Raw genomic sequence first — 27,613 nt, forward strand, 5'->3', positions numbered from 1 at the left:
GGTCAAGTTCTCTGCTCTGGATTTGGGAGGCTCCGTTGCCTGCTCCTGGAGGGAGACGCGCTGCAGAGGAGAACCCGGCGGGTAATGAATCCCCCGCGCTTCTTTGCCCAGGCCTTCCCCAAACCTCCCCGGGTCTGCGCGGCGCGGGTTCACCTATGGGGCTGTGGTGAAGGCAAGGTGCAGCGACTGCGGCTTCCCAGGTCTGGGCGCTGCCGGGAGAGCGTCTTTCCCGCTGGGGAGATTTAGTTTGTTGACTCAGGAGCACCTCCAACGACAGCTAGCGGCCGAGGACCCGGGAGCTGGGAGGCTTCGGAACGCGGGGCGAGCTGGGGAGGAGGGAGAGGCGCCGACCCAGCGCAGCCTAAATCTTAGCAAACCAAGCCTGGCAACATTTCCCCACGGTTCAGGAGCACGAAGGACTTAAGGGAAAACGACGAAATCGGGGCTCCCGAGGATGAAGTTAAATGGGTTGTGGCCTGGGGACAAATAGGGCCAATGTCCAGTCTATTACAAGAGGCTTTGTTCCAGAGGCTTGCCTATAAGCCCCTGGCTTGGAACGTCAGTTCAAACTGTAACAACGGGGGCAGGCTACTAGGGTGGCCCACGAAGCCCTATATCCCCCATCCAGTGACTAACTAGAGCCCCTGTTGGTTCTATCCGCAGTGGCTGAGACTGGGTGTGATTCCGTTTCCCTCTTGCATGTGTCCCGGGAGCCAGAGTCGAATCCCAAATTCAGGCTCGGGAACCAGATGTGCTGTTGATGCCAAACACTGACACACAGGTGCTTGGAGACAGAGGAAGATTTATTGCATTTGGCCAAAGCGAGAAGGCAAGAGGGCAAGATCTCTCAAATTCATCCTAACAAAAATAAGGAGTGGGGAGTTTTTATGCAACCAGGAAGTAAGGGAGGAGGGATTTCAGGGAACCTAGGGGGAAAGTCTGTTTCTTCGTCTCAGATTACACCTTGAACCACCAGACTTCTGGGCGTCAGCAGCTGGTCACAATTCCGTTAAAGGCATTCATTCCTTCTGCAAAATTTTTTCTTGACTCTGAAGCTATATCCGCCTGCTTGACAAAGAAACGGTGCATCAGTAGTTTGTAATTATATTGCTAGAAAAAGGAATATTGGGCAAAAAGTGGGTAGTTAACATATGCAAATAAGCAAGGGCCTCATCAGAATTTTCATGATTTCATCACTAAAAATGTTGGGGTGCTGAAATCTCGAGGGGCTCGGTTGCACCAGAAGGGGATCCTTTGGCACTAGTGCAGGCAGGAGGGGATGCTTGAGGGAGGATGGGAGGAACTTTTCAACAGTTCATCCCCGTCCCCTACCAACAGCGGGTGGGAGGGTGGTGGTTTAGAGCCAAGCCTCTAGGAGAAGATGAGAGCAGTGGCTAAAGCTTGTCTGGCCTTGCCCTATGAGGGGGCGGAGGCTGTGCCTGCCTTTGTGGGGGAAAAAGAAACCGATTCCTAATCTGTCTGATGGGAGGTGAGAGTTCCTGTGGCAGGATTACAGACAAGCAATTCAGTATGATAGCATCCTGTGTCGAAAGTGTTCATTTAAATGTCACAAGAGTCCGGGCGCAGTGGCTTATGCCTGTAATCTCAGCACTTTGGGAGGCTGAGGCTGGCGGATCACATGAGGTGGGCGGATCACTTGAGGTCAGGAGTTCGAGACCAGCCTGGCCAACATGGTGAAACCCCATCTTTACAAAAAATACAAAAATTAGCTGGGTGTGATGGCACATGCCTGTAATTCCAGTTACTCGGAGCCTGAGGCAGGAGAATTGCTTGAACAACCCCCCACCCCACCACCACCATAAAAAAAGTCACAAGACTTAAACTCTTTTGTTTAAGAAAATAAGCAGTTTTGTTATTTCCATGTAAGAGGAAGAAGAGGAATATGCTGTGATCCACTCCTGGCCTGATTATGAAAATTCACAGGTGTTTATAGCAGTCCCACTTTAACCATGGGATATGTCCCAAGACCCTAAGTTGATGCCTGAAACCAGATGCCTGAAACCATGGGTAGCACCAAACCCTATATCTACTATGTTTTTTCCCTATACTTTCACAGTTTTGCTTAAAGAAAGCACTTAAAGAAAGGCTTTTCTTTGGCATATCTGAATTGCCAGCATCACTACTCTGGAAATTTGGGGCCATTAAATAAAATAAGAGTTACTTGAGCACAAGCAGTATTGGAGTCGATCTGATAAATAAGAAGGCTACCAAGTGACTAAGGGCTAGTAGCATATATGGGGTGAGTACACCAAACAAAGGAATGATTCACTTCCCGGGGTGAGAGGGAGTGGATGGCATGAGATTTCATCAGGCTACTCAGAATGAAATTTGAAACTTATGAATTATTTATTTCTGGAATTTTTTATTTAATATTTTTGGACCACAGCTGACTGTGGTAACTAAAGCATGGAAAGCCACTGGATAAGGTAGGACTACTATATACTATCAGAAAATAGAAATTGTTTCCAGTATTATTGTCATGGCAAATCGAATCATATGATATACACTCTTTTATGTCTGGCTTCTGTCACTCAGCATCATTGTTTTCAGATTCATCTATGTCATTGTGGGTACCAATAGTTCTTTTGATTATGGTTGAGTAGTCTTCTATTATATGGATAATCAATATTGGCTTCTTCATTCATCTACTGATGGGCATTTGGATTGTTTCCAGTCTATGGCTTTCACAAATAAAAATGTTATGAACATGCATGTACAAGTCTTTGAATGGACATATGCTTTTTTTTTTTTCTTCTTGGGTAAATACTTTGGTGTGGAATGGCTGGGTCATGTGGCAAGCCTATGCAGAACTTCTTAAGAAAATGCCAAATTCTTTTCCAAAATGGTCGTACCCCTTTATATCCCTACCAGGAGTATATGAGGATGCCCATTCCTTCACATCTTCACCAACAACTAGAATGGTTAGTCATTTTAGCCATTCTAATAGATGTGTATCTCACTGAAGTTTTAATAGGCATTTCCCTAATGACTAACGATGTTGAGCATAATTCAATGTGCTGATTTGCATCCATATATCTTCTAGCGGCGGAGGACCTGGGAGCTGGGAGGCTCGGAAAGCGAGCTGGGGAGGAGTGAGAGACTTGAATAGACAATTGGTAAATTGTCTATTCAAATCTTTTATTCATTTTTAAATTGGGTTTCTTTTTACCATTACTTTTTGAATGTTCTATATATAATCTACCTACAAGTTCTTTATTGGTTATGTAATTTGCAAATACCTTCTTCCAGTCAGGGGCTTATATTTTCTTTTTTTCTTAAACTTTTATTTTAAGTTCAGGGGCACTTGTGCCTGACGTGCAGGTTTGTTACATAGTAAACGTGTTGCCATGGTGGTTTGCTGCACAGATCATCCCATCACCTAGATATTAAGCCCAGCATCCATTAGCAGCATCCTGATGCTCTCACTGCTCCTATTGCCCCCTCCTCTGACAGGCTGGGGCTTATATTTTCATTCTCTTAATAGTGTCTTTCAGAAAGAGAAGTTCTTAAAGTCCAATATATCATTTTAAAAAATTTATTGTGCATCTAGGCCAGGTGCAGTGGCTCATGCCTGTGAACCCAGCACTTTGGGAGGCCGAGGCAGGGAGATCACTTGAGGTCAGGAGTTTGAGACCAGCCCGGTCAACATGGTGAAATGCCATCTCTACTAAAATTACAAAATTTACCGAGGCGTGATGGTGGGCACCTGTAATCCCAGCTACTAGAGAGGCTGAGGCAGGAGAATCGCTTGAACCCAAGGGGTGGAGGTTCAGTGACCAAAATAGCGCCACTGCACTCCAGCCTGGGCAGCAGAGGGAGACTCCATCTCAAAAAAAAAAAAAAATTCTTTTGTTCATCTACTGTCATCTGTAAGAAATGTTTGCCTAACCCAAGGCAAAAATATTATCTCATATTTTTCTCTAGAAATTTTATGTTTAACAGGCTAAATATACATACAAACTCTGGCCAGGACATATACAAAAATAGAAATCTGACCCACAACTGCTGCAGTAACCAGCTTGGGAAGCCAAAACACAACTTCTGCAGCAGTTGACTGGTAGTGGTCAGGACCTGGTCAATAACTGACAGCATCCTTAATTTTTGCTCCTGATTCCGATTTAGGACCAGTCAGAGAAAGCCAAATATGTTCCCCAAACTAATCATACAGGATGTTCATTTCTAGTTAGCCTGCTTCCAGCTTCCCTATGACAACACCCTTGAATCATATCATACCTGAGCATTTCCTTTTTGTCACTATCAATCTTTCCCCTGCCTGTCTTTGAGGCTTTGACAAATGCGAGTGATGATGGCGGCTGATTCCCTCGTTATAGTGAGCTCTGAATAAACAGCCTCTGCTTGTTCTCATCCAGGCAGACTTCATTAATGTCTTTAGTTTCCTTGCGGGTTCCACCAAGATACCATCTTCCCACTGTGTGGACTCCCATTTTCAAACAGGATGGCTGCTACAGAGGCACCTTGCAACTTGCAGAGAGTGGTTTGTTGAGTTTGCACTGATAGGATAAGTCAGCACTGATTGAATGTCTCCTTTTTTGAGTTCCTCAGCTACTGATTCTTGTTTGATACCTGGGTTTTGTTATTGATTCCCATTTATTTGGCACCCTAGGCAGAATCAGGCCATTCTCTTTCGCCTCTTTTGGCTCTCCTTTGTGTGTGTTTGTGTTGTGCTGTTTAAAAGTGGTTTGTCCAAAGAAGGAGAATGACAGGGTCGGACACAGGCATAGGTCCTACAAGCCTGTTCAAGCTCGCTTCACAGTCCAGTGAGTTTGTGGTTCTCCCTGAACCCATGTCCATGTGGACAAACTTTGTTGTGGGTCACCAATAAAACCAGCTCAGGTTCTCCTTCCATCTTGCGTTTTTGTCCTGAGAGCTTCACTTTGGTCCACAGGGAGTGCTCTCTCTGGTTTTCTGCCTACTGAGGGGCACAGATTGTCTGGTCTGTGTTAGGAGGTGGCCAACTGTATGGTTGGGGACCTGAGACACAAAGTGCACAAGAATTATACTCCTACTGATGGTCAACAGCTCTCATGGGGTCTTCTAAGTCTAAATACCCTCCTCATCTAGGAGAAACTGCTTCTTATTTGTACAACACTAGCTCATGCACCTACCTTCCTACCTTCCTAATGGCATAACTCCAAGGATGATTTGGGCCTTTACTGGCTACTTTGGGGTACATTTGACTTGAACAAAATTGTTCATTTGACATGCACCTTAGAAAAGTAGGAATAAGATTTCTCAGGATGAATGGGGCTGCCGTTTTTTGTTGGTAGGCAGAGGCCTCCAAATGAAATTCTGATCAAAAATTGCTTCGTTAAAAGATTCTTTGCCCAAAACCAATGGGAAATTTGACACACTTAAGCAACAACAAACTAGACTCATTTCCCTAGTAAATGCTTCTTTTTCTTATCTTCCAGATGCCTCCCTGTATCCAGCTCTCTCTTTTCCCCCTTATCCTTCTATTAGGTTGGTGCAAGAGTAATTGCAAATTTTGCCATTACTTTCAATAATCTCTCTCCTATACTTCAGTCAACTGCTCACTTCTCTCCCCCTTTTTCAGACCCCCTCGCTTTGCCCAATAACTCTCCTAAACTCCAAAATTCCAGTTGCCTCTGAATATCTATCCCTCTCATTAAGCCAGGTATGCGGACATCTGTAGAATTTAAACCTTGGATCTGAGCTGAATTAAGAGTTATACTTAAAGGTTTCCCTAAACCCAGACAAGACCAGCAAAAATTCATAAAATAATTTGGAATTCTTCTAGGTACGTATGACCCAAGGTTACCTAACGTCTATCAACTTGTACACATGTTGGTCAGAAACTCAGGTGCTAAATCCTGGAGGGCAAAAGCTGATTGGACAGACTCAGAAAGGGACCCACAGTATCCCTCTTTCCACGGTAAATCTGAGGGTTTCATAAAAAAGGATCCAAAAAGTAAGGCAAAGTCTCCTAAAAGCCATACCCAAAACATTTCTAATAAAAATCCATTGGACCCTACAAACAAAAAAATAAAATTGTTGGAGTTTTTCAGGATATAGACTAGGAAATACCTTCCAACACATCAGTTAAAGAAGGTGGTAAAATGCAGCCCTTTCATCTCATTTTGTCAGTGGAGTTAAACATGAAATTGGAGACTTAATTCTAAAACAGAAATTAGAATGGAAAACAACCCCTTTATCTGAATTGTAACACCTAGCAGAACATTTTGAAAGCGCTTTAGAACTAAAATGACACAGGACTCAAAATAAACTTGTGGCCCACTTCCCAGTCAACCACCTATTGACAAAGACACTACAGATATTGTAAACAGAACCAAGACTAATAAAAATCCATCAGTTCAGATCAATGAGGGCGCTCAGAGGAAGGAGAAACTACCCAATAGTCTGCCTTTCCCTAAACACTCAAGGTGATTTAACTATAAATACAGGTGGTCAACCTCATCAATTTCTGGTAAACATGGTGCTAGTCTTTCTATGTTAAACACTGTCCCTTTTGCTCAATCTCTTCCTCTGAGTAAACATACCACACAGGTGGTAGGTATTTCAAGTAACCCACATATAAGCCACATATTTATTCCATCTCCCAGCCCTTAACTGTAGCCCTTGGTCCCTGACTGAAAAACATTCCTTCCTGCTCTTTGATACCATGCCTACGAGTTTAATAGAGACTTAATTTGCAAATGGAACTGTAATATGTATTGATGTTCCAGAGACTTCTCTATTCATAATCAAGTTGCACCTGCTTTGAATACACCTTTGCTTTCTCTATTATATTTGATGCATACTCCAAATAAATATCTTGACACCAAACCTGACAGTGTAAGGGGCTAAAAATTCCACTCACATAGGATGAATAATTGGAGCAGCAAAATAATAAGCAGAACTTACTAAGTTCAGACAGATCCTGTCAAACCATTACCCAAACTTCCCCAATATCCATTGAAGTCGGAAGCAAAGGAAGGGCTCAAACCTACAGTTGAAGGCCTTATATGCAAAGGTCCTCTCATATCCCCTAGTGACACTCCTGTCCTGCCAGCAAAGAAACCAACTGGATGAAGATATTGATTTAAGACTTCAGAACCATCAACAAAATTGTCATTTCTTTTTTCCCAGTAGTACCTAACCCACATACCATCTGTCATTAATTCTACTTGAAGTCACTTGCTTTACTGTAGTAGAAATTTTCTCTGCCTTTTTCAGTGCACCTTTAGACAAAGACAGTCAATACTTTTCTGCCTTTGCCTTGGGAAGGACAATGTTATAACTGGACAGTCATGCTCCAAAGATTCACTGAAGCCCCTGTGTTTGTCCAGATACTCAAGTAAGAGTTAAAAGATGGCCGGGCGCGGTGGCTCACGCCTGTAATCCCAGCACTTTGGGAGGCCGAGGCGGGCGGATCACGAGGTCAGATCAAGACCATCCTGGCTAACACAGTGAAACCCCGTCTCTACTAAAAAAAAAAAAAAAAAACCAAAAATTAGCCAGGTGTGGTGGCAGGCGCCTGTAGTACCAGCTACTCGGGAGGCTGAGGCAGGAGAATAGCGTGAACCCGGGAGGCGGAGCTTGCAGTGAGCTGAGATCACACCACTGCACTCTAGCCTGGGCGGCAGAGCAAGATTCATCTCAAAAAAAAAAAGAAAAGTTAAAAGATATAAATTTCCCTTGTGACCTTGTGATTCAGTTCTGATACAATATAAAACTGATCTCCTACTTTGTTCAGAGAACAAGGAAGCCTGTTAAAAGGATTCCATTTACTGGCTCTCAGCCTTAGTAGAAAAGGGACATAAAATTTTTAAGGCTAAACTACAATTTTACCAAAACACAATTCATTATTTGAAGTAAACCTGTTTAAGGAGGGATAAATATTCTCTCCTGATAAAGATTATCTGAAGTTATTGTAAATCCCTCACAAAATGACAGATGAAAGGATTTCTAGGTTAACTGGATATTGCAGACAATAGGTGCCAAAGTTTTCTGAAATTGGAGCACCTCTTTATGGATTGACTGTCTTCAGTGAGGGATTCTCTCCTTTGAAAGTCCAAACATAAAGACCTCCTGGAACCTGAAATCAGTTCTTCAACAGCCTCCTTCCCAAAGCACCCCAACTGTAGAAAGCCATTTTGTCTATTTGTGAGAGAGCAATCTAGACAAGACCTTCGGCCTTTAACTTCATGGAAACCATGAAAACACCATTATTTACTATAGCCTCACTCTAGACCTGTTTAAAAGGCTTATTTCTCTTGGTTTAGGGCATTAGATGTCACTGCAAAACTTGATGATGCTTCCGCCAAACTAGGCTCGCTCCCCGCCTGACCTCATGGTTTCTCATGCAGCACAGACATTACTAATTTTTTTTTTTTTGAGATGGAGTCTCGCTTTGTTGCCCAGGCTGGAGTGCAGTGGTACGACCTCGGCTCACTGCAAGCTCCGCCTCCCGGGTTCACGCCATTCTCCTGCCTCAGCCTCCCGAGTAGATGGGACTACAGGCGCCCGCCACCACGCCCGGCTAATTTTTTGTATTTTTAGTAGAGACGGGGTTTTACCGTGTTAGCCAGGATGGTCTCGATCTCCTGACCTCGTGATCCGCCCGCCTTGGCCTCCTAAAGTGCTGGGATTACAGGCGTGAGCCACGGCGCCCGGCCTTTTCTTTTTTTTTTTTAAGACAGAGTCTTGTTCTGTCGCCCACGCTGGAGTGCAGTGGCATGATCTCGGGTCACTGCAACCTCTGCCTCCCAGGTTCAAGCGGTTCTCCTGCCTCAACCTCCCGAGTAGCTGGGATTACAGGCACACACCACCACGCCCTGCTAATTTTTGTATTTTTAGTAGAAACAGGGTTTCACCACGTTGGCCAGGCTGGTCTCAAACTCCTGCCCCCAGGTGATCTGCCCATGAAAAAATCTGGTTGAATCTTTACTCTGATAATCTCTGGTGCTCTCAAAATGGCCACTTGCTGGCACCAAATTATTTAAAATGGATATTAGCTAAATTTCTCCATGAAATTACTCATTATGATATAGACAAATTGGTCACTATCTTAAATCAACATCCGCAGGAAAACCAAAAAGACAGCTGAGCGGTGGGGAATGGTGGCTCATACCTGTAATCCCAGCACTTTAAGAGGCTGAGGCAGGAGGATTGCTTGAGGTTATGAGTTTGAGACCAGCCTAGGCAACATTGTAAGACCCTATCTGTACAAAAAATTTTAAAAATTAGCTGTGCATCGTGGCACGTTCCTGTAGTCCTAGCTACTTGGGAGGCTAAGGCAGGAGGATAGCTTGAGCCTAAGAGTTCAAGGCTACAGTGAGCCATGACTGCACTCCAGCCTGGGTGACAGAGTGAAAAGCCCTGTCTCTATAAAAATAAAAACCAGGCCGGGCGCGGTGGCTCACACTTGTAATCCCAGCACTTTGGGAGGCCGAGGCGGGCGGATCACAAGGTCAGGAGATCGAGACCACGGTGAAACCCCGTCTCTACTAAAAATACAAAAAATTAGCCGGGCGTGGTGGCGGGCGCCTGTAGTCCCAGCTACTCGGAGAGGCTGAGGCAGGAGAATGGTGTGAACCCGGGAGGCGGAGCTTGCAGTGAGCCGAGATTGCGCCACTGCACTCCAGCCTGGGAGACAGAGCGAGACTCCGTCTCAAAAAGAAAAAAAAAAAAAAATTTAAAAAAAAAAATAATAATAAATAAAAATAAAAACCAAAAAGGACAGCTGAGGACATTTTCAGGTTATATGTCACCTGTCAACAACATAATCCTGGAAAAATTCTAATGTCATCTTTGGTTCCTCTATACATAATGTGCCTTTTTCCTCTGGATGCTTTTAAGATTTTTTTCTGTATCACTGGATTTGAACAATTTAATTATGATGTTCCTCAGTATTTTTTTTCACATTTCTTGTGCTTAAGGTTTGTGTAATGTCTTAGATTTTAGATCTTGATTTTTTTCTAGTGTTCATCAAATTTTCTTCAAAAATATTTTAGTTGTTTCAGACAGGAGAGTAGCCTAGTCCCTAGTACTCTATTCTGACTGGAAGTGAAAGTCTCATGAATATAGTTTTGAAAATCATAGTTCCTTAGAAACAGTGAGGAAATGAATGGCCTCGTCCTCTGCCACTTCTCCTGCTTGCCAGGAGCCTCTTGTCTCTCAGGCTTTTTCTTCTGGCATGTGTTTCTATATTTCTAAACAGCATGCTTATTTTCTCCTTTCTCCCTCCCACCACCTCTTATTTTAGATATTGTCTTAGTCCATTTGGGCTGCTGTAACAAAATACCATGGACTGGGTGGCTTATAAACAACAAAATTTATTGCTTACAGTTCTGGTGGCTGGGAAGTCCAAGGTGCTGAGAGATTTGGTATCTGGAGAGGGCCCTCATAGACGGTGCCTTCTCACTGGGTCCTCGCATGGCAGAGGGGGCATATATGCTCCCTTGGACCTCTTTCATAAGGGCACTAATCTCACTTATGAGGGTACATCCTCATGACCTAATCACCTTCCAATGGCCTTACCTCCTACTACCGTCACCTTAGGGGTTAGGATTTGAACAATGAACTTTAGAGAGTTGCAAACATTCAGACCATAGAAGATACTGTTTATTTCTGGAAGATGACTGTATAGTGCTCTCTCTCTCTCTCTCTCTCTCTCTTTTAAATCTTTGGAGACAGGGTCTCACTCTGTTGCCCAGGCTGGAGTGCAGTGGTATGATCTTGGCTCACTGCAGCCTCAATCCACTGGGCTCAGGAGATCCTCCCAACTCAGCTTCCCAAGTAGGTAGGACTACAGGTGCCTACCACCATGCTTGGTGTTTTGGTTTTTGAAGAGATGGGGACCCATTATCCCATTATGTTGCCCAGGCTGGTCTTAAGCTCCTGGCCTCAAGCAATCCTCCCACGTTGGCCTCCCAAAATGGGGGAATTACAAATGTGAGCCGCTGTGCCTGGCCTGAGTATAGCTAACACTTTTTTTTTTTTTTTTGAGATGGAGTCTCACTCTGTCACCCAGGCTGGAGTGCAGTGGCATGATCTCAGCTCACTGCAATCTCCAGCTCCTGGGCTCAAGTGATTCTCGTGCCTCAGCCTTCTGAGTAGCTGGGACTACAGCTGCATGCCACCATGCCTGGCTAATTTTTGTATTTTTAGTAAAGATGGGATTTCACCGTGTTGGCCAGGGTGGTCTCGAACTCCTAACCTCAGGTGATCCACCCACCTTGTCTTCCCAAAGTGCTGGGATTACAAGCATGAGCCACTGTGCCTGGCCAACACTTCTTATCCTATGCCTTCCTTCTCCACATCCTGCCAATACAACTATATCTTATATCATCATTTTTTATCAGAACAATATTCAGAGTTTATATTATCATGACTAGGACTTTATTTACAACGGTGCCAAATAATGCCTTATGGTTTCTTTTATTTACTATACTACTTTTTATTTTAACTTAGAATTATTGTCTTATATTTGTATTTGTCTATCTTCCTAAGTGCCTATGACCAATTCATCCCCTACTCTCCACCCTCTCAGTTTACTAAGTGATCTGTCAATTGCATGGTCTTAGGCGCTGTCCACCGAAGCCTGCTGCTCTGTTGTGCAGTTTTGCCTGGTGATCTGTAGGCCTGCTGTACAGCTGTTATTCCCGGACCTCCCTTCACAAACATCCAGGGGATTTTAAAACTTCCTTTCCTTGTTGAATCTCTTGTTTCCTGCATCCACTTTTTTGAGGGAAGAAATGCAGGGGGCAGGGCAAGGACACTGTCCAGATAGCGTGAAATCTGAAATCTCAGTTCACGGTGCCAACTCTTATGACAGAGGGTTCTGTAATCATGCATGAGTCATTGTTTTTCTTCCTACTTCAGAGAACTTCAAATTTTGCTGGCAATGCCCAGCATCCATTACTGCTGGCATTCTATTTTGGTGTCATCAACTTCACTGCTCAAGTTTTCACCGCACTTGGCATTCCTTCTGCATACATGTTGAGGTTTAAATGTCTGGATTTCGACCAGGCGTGGTGGCTCACGCCTGTAATCCCAGCAATTTGGGAGGTTGAAGTGGGTGGATCACCTGAGGTCAGGAGTTCAAGACCAGCCTGGCTAACATGGCGAAACCCTGTCTCTACTAAAAATACAAAAATTAGCTGGGCATGGTGGCTTGCGCCTGTAGTCCCAGCTACTTAGAAGGCTGAGGAAGGAGAATCACTTGAACCCAGGAGGCAGAGGTTGCAGTGAGTCGAGAATGCACCACTGCACTCCAGCCCAGGCAGCAAGAGCTAGACTCCGTCTCAAAAAACAAAACAAAATAGTGCATGTAATAGTGAAAGTGAATGTCATTTTCCATACTGAGAATGACTTTCTTACTGTGTATTTCCAATTTTTTGCTATTTTGAACAGGAATGCTTTGAAAATTCTTGTTCATCTCTCCAGGATATCTGCTTTTTTTTTTTTCTGTTTTAATCTCACAAAACACTACCAGGTTGGTTCTTTTACACCTGTTTCAGAGTATATGCAAATAGGTTAAAACAATTTTCCTAAAGACACAAAGCTGGCACATACTGGGGGTTTGAACTCAGGTTCTCCTCATTCCACAGCCGAAGCGATTTACTATTACATGATGCCACGTTCCTTTTAGTGATTGCCTTGTGGCACAGCTGCATGAAATTGTGGATGCTGAGGTCAATCAGGTCATAAAAAGCCTCTTTTGATCTGATTTCATGCTTATCAAGGAGCCTTCTGAAATCTGGCTTCACATACTCTACACCAGGGGTCCCCAACTCCCCGGCCGTGGACCAGTACCTGTCTGTGGCCTGTTAGGAACCAGGCTGAACAGCAGGAGGTGAGTGTAAGTGAGCATTACCGCCCGAGCTTTGCCTCCTGTCATATCAGCGGTGGCATTAGATCCTCATAGGAGCATGAACCCTATTGTGGACTGTGCATGAGAGAGATCTAGGCTGCGCACTCCTTATGAGAATCTAACTAATGCCTGGTGATCTGAGGTAGAACAGTGCCATCCTGAAACCATCCCCTCACCAACCCCCAATCCCCGTCCGTGAAAAAATTGTCTTCCATGAAACTGATCCTGGGGACCACTGCTCTACATCTACAGGAAGGAATGAGATGCTTTGAAATAAACGCCTGAGCTCCCTGATAGTTACATTTCCCACTGAACAGTAATCGAGTATCACTGTGGCTCAGCTATTTCTATTTTGAGTTTGGGGTACGAAATCACCTTCCCTCAGAAGGGAACTTTGGGGTCCTAAAAAGATTAATTTTATGGTCCTGACATGTCGAAGACTAGGTCTTGGATACAATTAATTTCACCAAGGACCTGCCATTCCAGTGGCAATTCTTGGCAGCTGGACAGGTGGCTTTTCCTGGCAACACCCCAACAAAAACTTGAGCTCTTCTGCCAATGTTTACATTATGTACTCATGATTTATTATCTACTGGATCTCAGATCCTTTGCTCCCGCTGGAGTAAAGCAATTTTTTTTTTTTTTTTTTTTTTTTCAGCAGTGATTGATGTCTTGTAGAGTTACTATGGAGCAAGCTGAATAACTGCATCCTGGTGCTGAGATGTTGGGCTCAGTCTTGCCTACGCCCCTTCTCACTGAAAGTGCCCCTGCTCACAGAAACACAGCTAGGATGTATATATATGATTTTTTTTGACAAGATGGAACCCGTTTGGATTAGGGGAAGCTAACATCGTTGCTATGTGTCTGTTCCATAGCAACAATGACAGGTTGCCACCTCAATCAGATGTGTCCCCTCCCAATATTAGGCTATAAAATAATCTGAAAATTGCCCAGCTCTCAGGGAGAGGAGAAAGACAAAGAATCAAGAAAAACAATAAATATTAGCACACTCCAGAGATACTTCTGACCACGAAAGCTTTCTCATTGCTTTCCAGCTCCAGTCCGCAAATATCAATGTAAAATTTTCTGTTTTCTGCAGGTGACCTGTGAGACTCTGCCACTTTGAGAACTTGGCAGATAGTTACTAAATACACAGCATAAAGATAACCTGTTGGTCATTTCTGTGGTGGTGGTGTGCTTCCAGCAGACTCAGCTCCTCAACTCGCCTTACAAGCTTAATTCATGTATAAATCTGACCTCAAGCTATGTGGGAATTGCATTCATCCACTTTCACACTGCTATTAAAGACATACCTGAGACTAATTTATAAAGAAAAGAGGTTTAATGGACTCACAGTTCCACATGGCTGGGGAGTCCTGACAATCATGGCGGAAGGTGAAAGGCACGTCTTACATGGAAGCAGGCAAGATAGAAATGAAAGCCAAGTGAAAGGGGAAACCCTTTATGAAATTATCAGATCTCGTGAGACTTATTCATTACCATGAGAACAAAATGGGGGAAACTGCCCCCCATGACTCAATTATCTCCCACCAGCTTCCTCCTACAACACGTGGGAATTGTGGGAGCTATAATTCAAGATGAGATTTGGGTGGGGACACAGTCAAATCATATCAGGAATAAATGAAGGGACCAACCTCAGCAGGATGGCCTTAATCTGTTGATTTTCCTGCCTCTCCTATTCTTGTCCTATTCTAATGGTTCTTTCTGTTTTTCAGGAGAACATTTCAGGATAGGAATAGGCCAAGTGCTGAGAAGATGAGTCTTAGGATTGATGTGGATACAAACTTTCCTGAGTGTGTTATAGATGCAGGAAAAGTCATCCTTGGGACTCAGCAGAGGCAGGAGATGGACCCTCGCCTGCGGGAGAAACAGAATGAAATCATCCTGCAAGCAGTATGTGCACTGCTGAATTCTGGTGGGGGCATAATCAAGGCTGAGATTGAGAACAAAGGCTACAATTATGAACGTCATGGAGTAGGATTGGATGTGCCTCCAATTTTCAGAAGCCATTTAGATGAGATGCAGCAGGAAAACCACTTTTTGATTTTTGTGAAATCATGGAACACAGAGGCTGGTGTGCCACTTGCTACTTTATGCTCCAATTTGTACCACAGACAGAGAACATCCACTGATGTCATGGATTCTCAGGAAGCTCTGGCATTCCTCAAATGGAGGACTCAGACTCCTATGAATATTAATGTTTCCAGTTCATTAAGTCCACAGGCAGCTCAGGGTAGTGTACAATATGAAGGTAACATAAATGCATCAGCTGCTGCTTTATTTGATAGAAAGCGGCTTCAGTATCTGGAAAAACTCAACTTTCCTGAGTCCACACATGTTGAATTTGCAATGTTCTCGACAGACGTGTCACACTGTGTTAAAGACAGACTTCCGAAGTGTGTTTCTGCATTTGCAAATACTGAAGGAGGATATGTGTTTTTCGGTGTGCACGATGAGACTCGTCAAGTGATTGGATGTGCAAAAGAGAAAACAGACCTTACGAGCTTGAGGGCTTCTGTTGATGGCTGTATTAAGAAGCTACCTGTCCATCATTTCTGCACACAGAGGCCTGAGATAAAATATGTCCTTAATTTCCTTGAAGTGCATGATAAGGGGGCCCTCCGTGGATATGTCTGTGCAATCAAGGTGGAGCAATTCTGCTGTGCGGTGTTTGCCAAAGTGCCTAGTTCTTGGCAGGTGAAGGACAACCGTGTGAGACAATTGCCCACAAGAGAATGGACTGCTTGGATGATGCAAGCTGACCCAGGTTAGGGAGCAATATCCACAAAGGTTGTAATGTTTGCTGACAGCAAGGCAGGGTGGGTCACAGAGGAAAGAGAGATATGGTATTCCTTGGAATCTGGGGACAGAGATTTACTCTCTGAGTTGCAATTGTCTGACTTATTAATCCCTGTAGATGCAGTTCGTGGATTATTGCCCTTCCTTTCTTCTGCCATCTTAAATAGTCTTCATTCAACAGATGCCCTGGCTAGTAGCCCTATTAAAGGCTGGTGCAGGAGGCTGTTTGACCTAGTTATTTCAATTTTCACATCCTTTCTTACGTTCATAGTCAAGCCTCTTATTTTTCAATTATGAGCTTGCATTTAATTATTTAGGAAATTTCTTTTTTTCACATGTACAGATGTGTCCACTTTAATTTACTGCCACTTTCCTCTGACTCTCCCTTCTTAAATATTTGCCCTTTCTCACTGCCCACTTCCATTTTTTGAACCAAAACATGACCAAATCATGGCTTTCGCTCTGCTTTCCTTCCCATTTTTCCTTTGGGGAGCCGGAGCCAGTACGTGATAAGCCAGAGGATGGTTGGTGACATGCATCTACCCTGGAAAAGGAAAGCCTGAGATAAAATTAGACAAGATAAAACCAATAGCGACTTCTTCAAAAGTCCAGAAAAAACAAAGTCCACTTCAGAATCTGCTCAGATGTCTATATCCATTGGCCTTTGCATCTTCTCATCATTTTCTTTAAAAAATAGCATTCTAAAAATATGAAAACAGGCTGGGCACTCTGTCTCATGCCTGTAATCCCAGCACTTTGGGAGGCCGAGGGGGGCAGATCACCTGAGGTCAGGAGTTCGAGACCAGCCTGGCCAACATGGTGAAACTCTGTCTCTACCAAAAATACAAAAAATTAGCTGGATGTGGTGACATACGCCTGTAATCCCAGCTGCTCAGGAGGATTGCTTGAACCTGAGAGACGGAGGTTGCAGTGAGCTGAGATCATGCCACTGCACTCCAGCCTGGGCAACAGAGTGAGACTGTTTCAAAAAATAAATAAATACATAATAGAAATAAAAATAGTTTCGTTTGACATAATACAATTAAAAAGTGTTGTTTTATGCTAGGTTATTTTTTCCTTCAAAAACCTCAGTAGGCTTTCCTGAGCTGACTTGAGATGTAAAGGCAAGCATCTGTGGGCTGTGGCTTGAGTTGTAAGACTAGGTGAAAGACTTTGCAGCACAGCTCAGCTATAAGTTGGGGTCTGCCTTTTTGCATATTGAATCCTTGGTTCTTGTTTCCTAAGACCTTTCCAGGTGTCCTGAGATGGTCCTCGCGTTGAGTTTGTCATCTGCCACACCCCGCAGCAGGACTGTGTGCATTCATAAGAATTTGGAATGTCTGAAAGAGCAGCAGAAACGCTACTTTCCAGGTAATTGGCCATCCCTGGTTGCTTTGGAATATGTTGATTGTTCATTCATGTAAAAAATTGACTCCTACTTTATATTATATACAGAATCAATTCCAGAGGTTTAAGGACTTAAATATGAAAGCCAAACCTTTAAAACTTTTAGTAGAAAATGTATATGAATAATTACATCATTGGGGTAGGAAAGGATTTCCTAAACCAGACACAAAAGGATGAAACTTAAAAAGATTGGTAAATTTTACTACATTAAAATTAAGAACTGTTCCTCAAAATATACCTTAAAGAAAGTGAAAATACTGGGCACAGTGGCTCATACCTGTAATTCCAGCACTTTGGGTGGGTGAGGTGTGGAATTGCTTAAGTCCAGGAGTTTGAGACCAGCCTGGGCAACATAGCAAGACCCCATCTCTACAAGTAGCAGCACTCTACTATGCTCGGCTAATTTTTTAACTTTGGTAGAGACGGAGTCTCCCTGCGTTGCCCAGGTTGGTTTCAAACTCCTGGACTGAAGCGATCCTTCCACCTGAGCTTCCCAAAGTGCTGGGATTACAGGCATGAGTCACCATGCCCAGCCACCAGTCTTTTTTTTTTTTTTTTGAGATGAAGTTTTGCTCTTGTTGCCCAGGCTGGAGTGCAACGGTGAAACCTTGGCTCACTGCAACCTTCACCTCCCGGGTTCAAGCAGTTCTTCTGCCTCAGCCTCCCAGATAGCTGGAATTAGAGGCGCATGCCACCACACCCAGCTAATTTTTTTGCATTTTTCGTAGAGATAGGGTTTCACCATGTTGGCCAGGCTGGTCTTAAACTTCTGACGTCAGGTAATACACCCACCTCGGCCTCTCAAAGTGCTGGGATTATAGGCATGAGCCACCTCACCCAGCCCAGTCATTTTTTTGATAGACTTTTATATGATGTCTAATTTTTTCATTTTTTAAACAATGCTACAATATACATTTTACCATAATATACCTGAGGTGTTCTTTAAGGATAAATTCCAAGTAGTGGCCGGGCGCAGTGGCTCAGGCTGGTAATCCCAGCACTTTGGGAGGCCAATGCAGGCAGATCACAAAGTCAAGAGATCGAGACCATCCTGGCTAACACAGTGAAACCCTGTCTCTACCAAAAATAAAAAAATTAGCTGGGTGTGGTGGCATGCGCCTGTGGTTCCAGCTCTTTGGGAGGCTGAGACAGGAGAATCGCTTGAACCCGGGAGGCGGAGGTTGCAGGGAGCCAAGATGGCACCACTGCACTCCAGCCTGGGCAACAGAGGGAGACTCCATCTCAAAAAACAAAAAAAAAAAAAAAGAAAAAAAAATTCCAAGTAGTAATAATTACTTGTAACTTTAGGTGGATATTGCCAGATTGTAATCCAAAACATATACCCAAATACACTTTCACCAACATGGTATTATCATGGCATTTCTCTTCTGGAAGAAGCCTAGAATCATTTTATCCTATCTAAAAGAAAAAAAGATGGCCGGGTGAGGTGGCTCACACCTGTAATCCTGGCACTTTAGGAGACCAAGGTGGAAGGATCGCTTGAGCGCAGGAGTTCAAGACCAGCCTAGGCAACATGGTGAAACTCTGTCTCTACAAAGAAATACAAAAATTAGCTGGATGTGGTGGCATGCACTTGTAGTCTCAGCTACCTGGAAAGCTGAGGTGGGAGAATCACCTGAGCTCAGGAAGTAGAGGCTGCAGTGAGCCATGATCATACCATTGTACCCCAGTTTAGGTGACAGAGCAAGACCCCGACCCCCCCAAAAAAAGTCTCCATGCTGTCTCTTTTTAGTCAAACTCTCCCCAAATCCCTAACCTCTAGCATCCATTGATCTGTTGCCTGTACCTATAGTTGTGCTTTACAGAATGTCAGGTAAGTGAAACCATACAGTACGTAATCTTGCCAGGTGTTAAGATGGCACTCTAATGCCTTCCTCCCCATCCTTGTTTCCACCTCTTTGCCTCGCACTTTGGATGTCAGCAACACAAACTGCTTGAAGTGACCTGAATGGACCTTGCTTTTTATTTATTTATTTTTTTTGAGACAGGGTCTTACTCTGTTGCGCAGGCTGGAGTGCAGTGGTGTGACCTCAGCTTGCTACAACCTCCGCCTCCTGGGTTCAAGCGATTCTCGTGCCTCAGCCCCCCGAGTGAGTGGGATTACAGGCACGCACCACCACGGCCGGCTAATTTTTGTATTTTTTGTAGAGATGGGGTTTTACCATGTTGGCCAGGCTGGTGTTGAACTCCTGGGCCAAGTGATCCGACGGCCTCGGCCTCCCATAGTGCTGGGATTATAGGCATGAGTCACCCCGCCCGGCTTCCTTGCTGTTTCTTGTCCCTGAGCGTTAGTCATGTGCCCTCTTTTGACCATCTCTCTATTCTCCTCTTCCACTCACTAACTCCAAGTCATCCTTTAATAATCAGCTCAGGGCTGGGCGTGGCAACGCACGCCTGTAATCCCAGCACTTTGGGAGGCCCAGGCGGGCAGATCACTTGAGCCCAGGAGTTTGAGACCAGCCTGGCCAACATGGTGAAACCCCATCTCTACTAAAAATACAAAAATTAGCCAGGCTTGCTGGCACATGCCTTTGGTCCCAGCTACTTGGGAGGCTGAGGCAGGAGAATCACTTGAATCCAGGAGACGGAGGTTGCAGTGAGCTGAGATCGCGCCACTGGTGCGACAGAGCAAGACTCCATCTCAAAAAAAAAAAAAAAAAGAAAAAGAAAAAAGAAAAAAAGAATCAGCTCAGGTGTTTCCTTCTTCATAAAGACTTTCATATTTTCTTCTTTCCTAAATTGTACCTTTCCTTGGTATTCACATAATACTTTCTGTCCTTCTCTCTGGTTGTATTGACCACTTTGTACTATAATTATTATTGTCTGTTTATACCAGCAAATTAGCACTCCATCAAAATAAGAATTATCTTTTTATTACTAATGTATAACCTATTGTAGATACACAGTAGAGTCCCAGTGTTAATTAATTCTTCTACGTATAATGATGATTACCAGCTTGTCTGAGGCTTTTCTAATTTCTTCCCATTCTTTCCCTGTCTAGTATTTTCAGACAGAGTGGTATATACTCCAGAAAGCCTCTACAAGGAACTCTTCTCAAAACATAAAGGACTCAGAGACTTAATAAATACAGAAATGCGCCCTTTCTCTCAAGGAGTATTGATTTTTTCTCAAAGCTGGGCTGTGGACTTAGGTCTGCAAGAGAAGCAGGGAGTCATCTGTGATGCTCTTCTAATTTCCCAGAACAACACCCCTATTCTCTACACCATCTTCAGCAAGTGGGATGCGGGGTGCAAGGGCTACTCTATGATAGTTGCCTATTCTTTGAAGCAGAAGCTGGTGAACAAAGGTGGCTACACTGGGAGGTTATGCATCACCCCCTTGGTCTGTGTGCTGGATTCTGATAGAAAAGCACAGAGCGTTTACGGTTCAGATTTACAAATTTACCCTGAATCCTATAACGTCATGACCCCCCAGAACATGGAAGCCCTGTTACAGTCCCTCGTGATAGTCTTGCTTGGGTTCAAATCCTTCTTAAGTGAAGAGCTGGGCTCTGAGGTTTTGAACCTACTGACAAATAAACAGTATGAGTTGCTTTCAAAGAACCTTCACAAGACCAAAGTGTTGTTTGTTCATGGCTTACCTGGATCAGGGAAGACAATCTTGGCTCTTAAGATCATGGAGAAGATCAGGAATGTGTTTCACTGTGAACCGGCTAACATTCTCTACATCTGTGAAAACCAGCCCCTGAAGAAGTTGTTGAGGTATGCTGCTTGTCTGTATGCACTTTATTTTCCTGAGTGACTGTGGCTGGTGTGGCTTTCAGTTTACTTGCTAAAATTCATATTGTATTTACCATGACCAGAGGAGTTTAAGAGTAGAATCTGCTTTGTTTGTTTCATTGGGGAAAAACCTGACTGTGTTTCTTACAGTTTCAGCAAGAAAAACATCTGCCAGCCAGTGACCCGGAAAACCTTCATGAAAAACAACTTTGAACAGATCCAGCACATTATCATCGATGACGCTCAGAATTTCCGCACTGAAGATGGGGACTGGTATGGGAAAGCAAAGTTCATCACTCAGACAGCAAGGGATGGCCCAGGAGTTCTCTGGATCTTTCTGGACTACTTTCAGACCAATCACTTAAGTTGCAGTGGCCTCCCCCTTCCCTCAGACCAGAATCCAAGAGAAGAGATCAACAGAGTGGTCCGCAATGCAGATCCAATAGCTAATTACCTACAACAAGTAATGCAGGAAGCCCAACAAAATCCTCCACCTAACCTCCCCCCTGGGTCCCTGGTGATGCCCTATGAACCTAAATGGGCTCAAGGTGTCCCAGGCAACTTAGAGATTATTGAAGACTTGAACTTGGAGGAGATACTGATCTATGTAGTGAATAAATGCCATTTTCTCTTGCGGAATGGTTATTCTCCGAAGGATATTGCTGTGCTTTTCACCAAAGCAAGTGAAGTGGAAAAATATAAAGACAGGCTTCTAACAGCAATGAGGAAGAGAAAAATGTCTCAGCTCGATGAGGAATCTGATCTGTTACTACAGATTGGTGATGCGTCGGATGTTCTGACCGATCACATTGTGTTGGACAGTGTCTGTCGATTTTCAGGCCTGGAAAGAAATATCGTGTTTGGAATCAATTCAGGAGTAGCCCCACCGGCTGGGGTCTACAATCTTCTGCTCTGTTTGGCTTCTAGGGCAAAAAGACATCTGTATATTCTGAAGCCTTCTGTGTGACAGGAAACCCAAGCCTAAGAAACAATTAAGTGGTTCTCATCTCTAATTAACTGTGAAACCATTTAATCCAAACATGTAAGCACACACTCACTTATTAAGTCACATACTTTTCTAGGTGCTGGGGATTGAGGACGAATCGATGTAAGATTCCTCCTTTAGGGCAGAGACAGACCACTGACAAATACACAGATAGACAAGGAATTTCCCATGGTAATAAGGGATATCAGTAATTAGAAGACCGTGAGACTCAGAGATGTGTGTGTGTGTGTGTGTGTGTGTATGTGTGTGTGTGTGCGCGTGCGCATGTGTGTAGGTAGATGGAGGGAGGGGGTGGTTATTTTGGGTGGTCAGGGAAGTGCTCAGTGAGGGAAGAACTTGTCATGAGAATCTCTGAACATGCCAGGCAGACTCAGATATTTTTATAAATTTTTAACATGGCCACGTGCAGAAAAGCTTGAATGGGACGTGCAGGGAGAATGTGAAGGATGGAGCAGGTAGCTCACCTGGCCTTGTAGGTGCCAGGAACGGGCAAGACATGTTTTGAAATGTAAACTCACAGGCTGTTTTTTGCCAGACCACATTATATTACTTTATTATTTTCTGCTTTTTCTTTTAACGGCATTAGTGTTTTTGATCACTATATTTTAAAATGCTTTTTGTGAGCCTTTTGGTTATTTGGAATCTGTTCCTTAGCTCTGATTTTTTATTCTTACGGAGTGTCTTAGGTTACTACATGAAGGTAAGACTGCCACAGTCTCCCAGGGAGGCACACTGTGTTTTACTGATTGATTTGAAGATGATAGCCTAGGGGGATGAGTCTATTGGACTCAAAGGTTACATCTTGTTTTTCCATTTAATTTAATAATCAACAAAACGACAAAGTCAGTTTAATATCTTTCTTCTGCTGAGTCTTCAGGATTTTAGCTAGTCTTTCAAAAGCCATTGCTACAAAAGTTACAGGACAATCACTTGGGCTCAGAAGTCTGAGGTTACAGTGAGCTATGATCATACCAGTGCACTCCAGTCTGGGTGACAGAACAAGACCTAGTCTCTAAAAAATGAATAAATAAAACAAAAAATAGAATGTAAAAGTTGTATACAAAGGCATTTCTGCCATCTCATCTGCCCAGTGTAGTCATGAATAGATGTCACATAAAGAAAAGAAAATCGGAATTCTTGTTAATATGGCCAATTTGAAGGGTGGTGGAGGTATTGAGCAGGCAGCTCAGGGAAATGCCAGGGAGACCCTTGAGCACAGAAACTCCTGATTGTCCCCAAGGACTTTGCGTGGACACAGGAGGGATTTTCCAGGATTTCACATGAATTCAATGAAGGGGGCTGTGTCTTATTCCTGGATGCTTTGCCTCCTTCGTGGAATTCAGTGGATTTAATGGAATTTCCTAGGCAACAATAAAGAGTAGAAACCAGGTTAACAGCGAGGGCCTCATCTCACACCAGATCAGATCAGGCTACACAAAAGTAGATGGAAGACACCACCCAGGCCTCCAGCTACACACTGGAGAAGAAGCCAAACAAGTCTACCTCATCTAAGAAAGTTGTCAAAGAAAGCCCTTCTATACCATCTTAAGGTAAAAAGAAAGACTCTACCCAGCTGCCCTGATGAAGCATTAGAAAGATAAGTGTTCTGATCATTAGGCAGAAAGACAATGGGGAAAAATGTAGAAAAGAAATATGACATGAGCCAGATGAAGAACCCATCCTGAAAGGATATATAACTCAGGGGACAAAAGACAACTCACCATAGGTTGGGCTCAGTGGATCACGCCTGTAATCTCAGCATTTTGGGAGGCCAAGGCAGGTGGATCACCTGAGGTCAGGAGTTCAAGACCAGCCTGGCCAACATGGTGAAATCCTGTCTTTACTAAAAATACAAAAATTAGCTGGGTGTGGTGGTGCACACCTGTAATAACCAGCTACTCAGAAGGCTGAGGCAAGAGAATTGCTCGAATCAAGGAGGCAGAGGTTACAGTGAGCCAAGATCACGCCATTGTACTTCAGCCTGGGCAACAAAGTGAGACCCTGTCTCAAAAAACAAACAAACCCTCCCCATAGATGTCTCATGCCATAGAAGAATTTGAGAAGTTCATAAATTCAATAAAACAAGAGTTGAAAGCCTGTCCCACTGTACCCAAGTTCTCCCTCTCTGAACTGCAGCCTAGAAACTCTCTACAGGCAGTAAGCTGGGGCAGTCACAGAGGTGACCTCATCTGTTTCCCACATCCTGCATTAGGACAGTGATCAGGGATCAGTATCCTTCATTGACTGATTTCCAATATCTTGAGACCTGTTGTTTCATACATTTTGTCTTATTTTGCAATTGTTTCAGGAGGGAGGATAAATATGGTCCCTGTTCCTCTATCTTGACCAGAAGCATCTAAGAGGGCAGTGAAGCAACATGTGTATAGTTCTTAGGGAAATAAATTTTGACCTAAAAATATTAAACCTAGTCAAAATGTTATTCTAGTACAAAGGCAGCACATGGGTATTTTTGAAGATAAAAGAGTTCTAGAAATACAGGACCCATGAATCATTCTTGAAGAAAAGTTACTCAGTAAGGAAATCTAGATAAGCAAGCAATATGTGCAAATAAAAGATTATCGTAATTGGACCAAAGTTAAGTTTAAATCCATTCACATGTATATAATTAAGGTATGTAGGAATTACAATTATAGAAAAGAATGTTACAAACCTTCACAAAGTAAAAATATTTTTATATCAGATAGATTCTTCTGTTTCAATCCATAAAACCAGGGTTTGGATCATTAAAAAAAAAACAAACAAAAATAATTTATTGGAATCATTAGGGAGCACCTGATAGAATAAAACGACAAGCTGATCTGACCAAATAGGCCTTAGCGGGGAGAGGTGCCTGGGCAGTTACAAGGACCTAAGTGGGAGGGGTGACTTGGCCACAGTCATTTTCTTTACTTGATTTAAGAAGGTTAAGTTACAGTGAGAGAGCTGCACTTATCTAGTTTGCATACCGCACTCAACTCTTAGCTAGCATAGGGCAGGTTCCTTGGTTGAAAAATTTCCACAAAACATGATGTAAAGTGGAAAGATCAGTTCCCCCAAAGAATATCAGTTACCAAAGTAGGATGAAAGGATGTTGGGTAGATCAAAACAACAAATGTCCATTATAGCAATTAACAAAAGTTAGGGAGTGGGGAAGTTTGAGTGCTAATATGTATTTCAAAACAACTTTAAAAATGGCTCCAAACATTTTATGCTTTTTGTAATTTAGTCACTTTAATATTAGATAAATCTTCCTGTAACTGAAAGTTCTTGAGTTAAAGAAAAATATTCTGTAGTTCAGCTCTTCCTTCAATTTTATTAGTTGCTTTTTCTTTTGTTCGAGTGAAATAAATGTAAAAATAATTTTAAAACAATATGTATCATATCATTCGATTTAACATAATTCTATCTAGCTGTTCTTATATTTTCTCTGATATATTTTTAAAAGCTTTCTGGAATATTATTAACCTTGAATATTTCTACTTGACGAGTTTATGAGTGATTTGTTGCTTCCTTTTCTCTTTCAGTATTGCTAGAATTAATTTTATTGACTTTGCACCTTTGTATAAAGACCTTGAAGGTCACACACTGTAATCACCCTCTACTAAAACAAACTAATAGAAATAACGGGGAAGATATTTTAAAGCATTGCCATATGCATAGCCATCCTCACAAACAAGAAAAGCACCTCTCCATGGACTAAAACCTATGAGGCATTCGTACAGATAGGGAAGAGCTAGGTAAACCACAGTAATACACTGAGGCTGGCACCACCACAGGCCAGGACAACCGTTGTCACAAAGCCAGGACAGAATCTCCCAGCCAGAAAGTGTTGCCCTGAGGCTGAGGCCAAATTCATTTTGCCCCCAGTTGGCTAGACCAAAGCCTAGCACTAAAAAACCCATACCTCATGGTTTGTCAGCATTGGCACTGTTGGCCTTTTGGGCTGGACAACCCTTTATTGTGAGAGGCTTCTCTATGCACTTTAGGATGTTTAGCAGCATCCTTGGCCCTACTCCCTAGACGCCAGTGGCAAATCCACCACCCTCCCTCCCCTACCCCAGGGTTGGTTGTCAGTTGTGACAACCAAAAATGTCTCCAGACATTGCCAAATATCCCTTGGAGGGTAAAATCACCACCACCATACCTCTTTTGACTAAAAGAGTTTCCAGAATAGTGGCAGAATATATAGGTCAAGCGTAACACATTACACTCAAGATTCAGAACATCAAAGATTCTTTTTTAATCCTAAAAGAAAAAGTTTAGAAAATCTACAAAAAGAAGAGTGAATTTGACAATAACTATTTCCCAGCAAGAGTAGATGTAAGCAGAATACAGGTAGCATATTCAAACTGCTGTGGAAAAACAACATCGAACCTAGACTTCTCTCCCCAAACTATCATTCAGAGTCAAGGGCAAAATGAATAGATTTTCTGAATTGGAACAAGTAGGAATAATGTACTTATATTATTCATCTTCATATAGGGATGGGCTATAAGTGATTTTTTAAAAACTTCCTACTTGTTCCAAGTCAGAAAAACTATTCATATAGGGATGGGCTATTAGCAAGAGTACATGAATAATGTACTCTAACAAAAAAATGAATTGAGAAGAAAGTAGTGGTTTTAAGAAGGAAAGGAGAACAAATAAATTAGTGAAACATAAGGTTAAATCTATACATGTTATTTTCTAATTGCCTATTATGTCAGACTACATGTAGTTAGAAAATATGATGAAAGAAAAAGCCATATTATAATTCCAACAAAAAGATAAAATAATTAAGAATAACTGCAACAAGAAAGCATAAGCTCTGCAAGAACAAAACTATACAATGAAACTAAAGAGCACAAAAAAGAACTTAAACAGATAAAAAGCAGACCACGTTTTTGGATAAGAAGATTAAAAACTATAAATATATCCATTTTCACTGTTAATCTATAAATTCAGTGTAATCCCAATAAAAATGCCAACAGGTTTTCCCCAATAGCATTGAAATAATTTTAAAATTTAATGAAGGCCAAGCATGGTGGCTAACGCCTGTAATCCCAGCACTTTGAGAGGCCAAGGCAGGTGGATTGCACAAAAAATTAGCCAGGTATGGTGGTTCATGCCTGTAGTCTATTGCTCAAACCTGGGAGGCAGAGGTTGCAGTAAGCTGAGATGGCACCACTGTACTTCAGCCTGGGCAACAGAGATACACTCTGTTTCAAAACAAATAGCAATCACACATTCCTGGCGGGAGTTTCAGAGATTAATCCTACCACCAACAACCTAATAGATGCGAAGTAGTGATTCCTATCACATCCTCACTTAACCCATCTCTTTGACTGGTGAAAAAGCAGATGGACATGAAGAATGCCAGTGATTTTCACAAACAGGCTGTGATACCAATATCACCTGCTCTTCTGGGTTGTAGTGTCTTCACTGGAGCAAGTTAATACAGTCCCTGGCACCTGGTTTGCAGCTATGGCCAGCTTCTCTGCTCCTCCACACAATTCCTACAAGACAAGGAAATGAGAAGAAGTTTGATCTAAGTAGTGGGGCAAGAGGATAGTTTGTCATCTTGCTTCATGACTACCTCAACTCAAATGCACTCTGTCATGATGTAATCAGGATAACTCTTGATTATTTTGTTATCCCATAGGGATGACATTATGCTAATTGGACTTGATGAGGAAGTATATCAAGCGTGCCTTGGATACATGCCTGCCAGAGGGTAGGTGACAAACTTCACAGGTTCCAGAG

At 42.9% G+C, this 27,613-nt stretch overlaps 1 protein-coding gene across 3 annotated transcripts; it reads left to right on the top strand.

Annotated features, from left to right (window-relative positions):
• On the top strand, nucleotides 1–27,577 carry SLFN5 (schlafen family member 5). 3 transcript variants are annotated; one of them, XR_009215321.1, is made up of 6 exons: nucleotides 1–81; nucleotides 14,614–15,665; nucleotides 16,943–17,068; nucleotides 20,127–20,847; nucleotides 21,016–21,907; nucleotides 27,513–27,577. XR_009215321.1 is itself a non-coding variant. In XM_032163003.2 (5 exons), the coding sequence occupies exons 2-5, from the start codon at nucleotides 14,654–14,656 to the stop codon at nucleotides 21,830–21,832; spliced, it is 2,676 nt and encodes an 891-aa protein (XP_032018894.1). In that variant the 5' UTR covers nucleotides 1–81; nucleotides 14,614–14,653; the 3' UTR covers nucleotides 21,833–25,266. The 3 variants fall into 3 exon arrangements, 2 of the variants coding, with proteins under 2 accessions (XP_032018894.1, XP_032018895.1); XM_032163003.2 differs by lacking the exon at nucleotides 27,513–27,577 and having other exon boundaries at nucleotides 21,016–25,266; XM_032163004.2 differs by lacking the exons at nucleotides 20,127–20,847; nucleotides 27,513–27,577 and having other exon boundaries at nucleotides 21,016–21,125.
• Nucleotides 27,578–27,613: the final 36 nt, after the last annotated feature.

This window comes from Hylobates moloch, unplaced genomic scaffold, assembly GCF_009828535.3.
Source record: "Hylobates moloch isolate HMO894 unplaced genomic scaffold, HMol_V3 SCAFFOLD_10, whole genome shotgun sequence".
Classification (NCBI taxonomy): Eukaryota; Metazoa; Chordata; class Mammalia; order Primates; family Hylobatidae; genus Hylobates; species Hylobates moloch.

Coding starts and splice junctions, on each gene's coding strand:
- SLFN5 (XM_032163003.2), top strand. CDS start 14,654: ATGAGTCTTAGGATTGATGTGGATACAAACTTTCCTGAGTGTGTTATA. Junction 17,069..20,126: donor GCAGAAACGCTACTTTCCAG/GTAATTGGCCAT, acceptor TTCCCTGTCTAG/TATTTTCAGACAGAGTGGTA. Junction 20,848..21,015: donor CCCCTGAAGAAGTTGTTGAG/GTATGCTGCTTG, acceptor TGTTTCTTACAG/TTTCAGCAAGAAAAACATCT.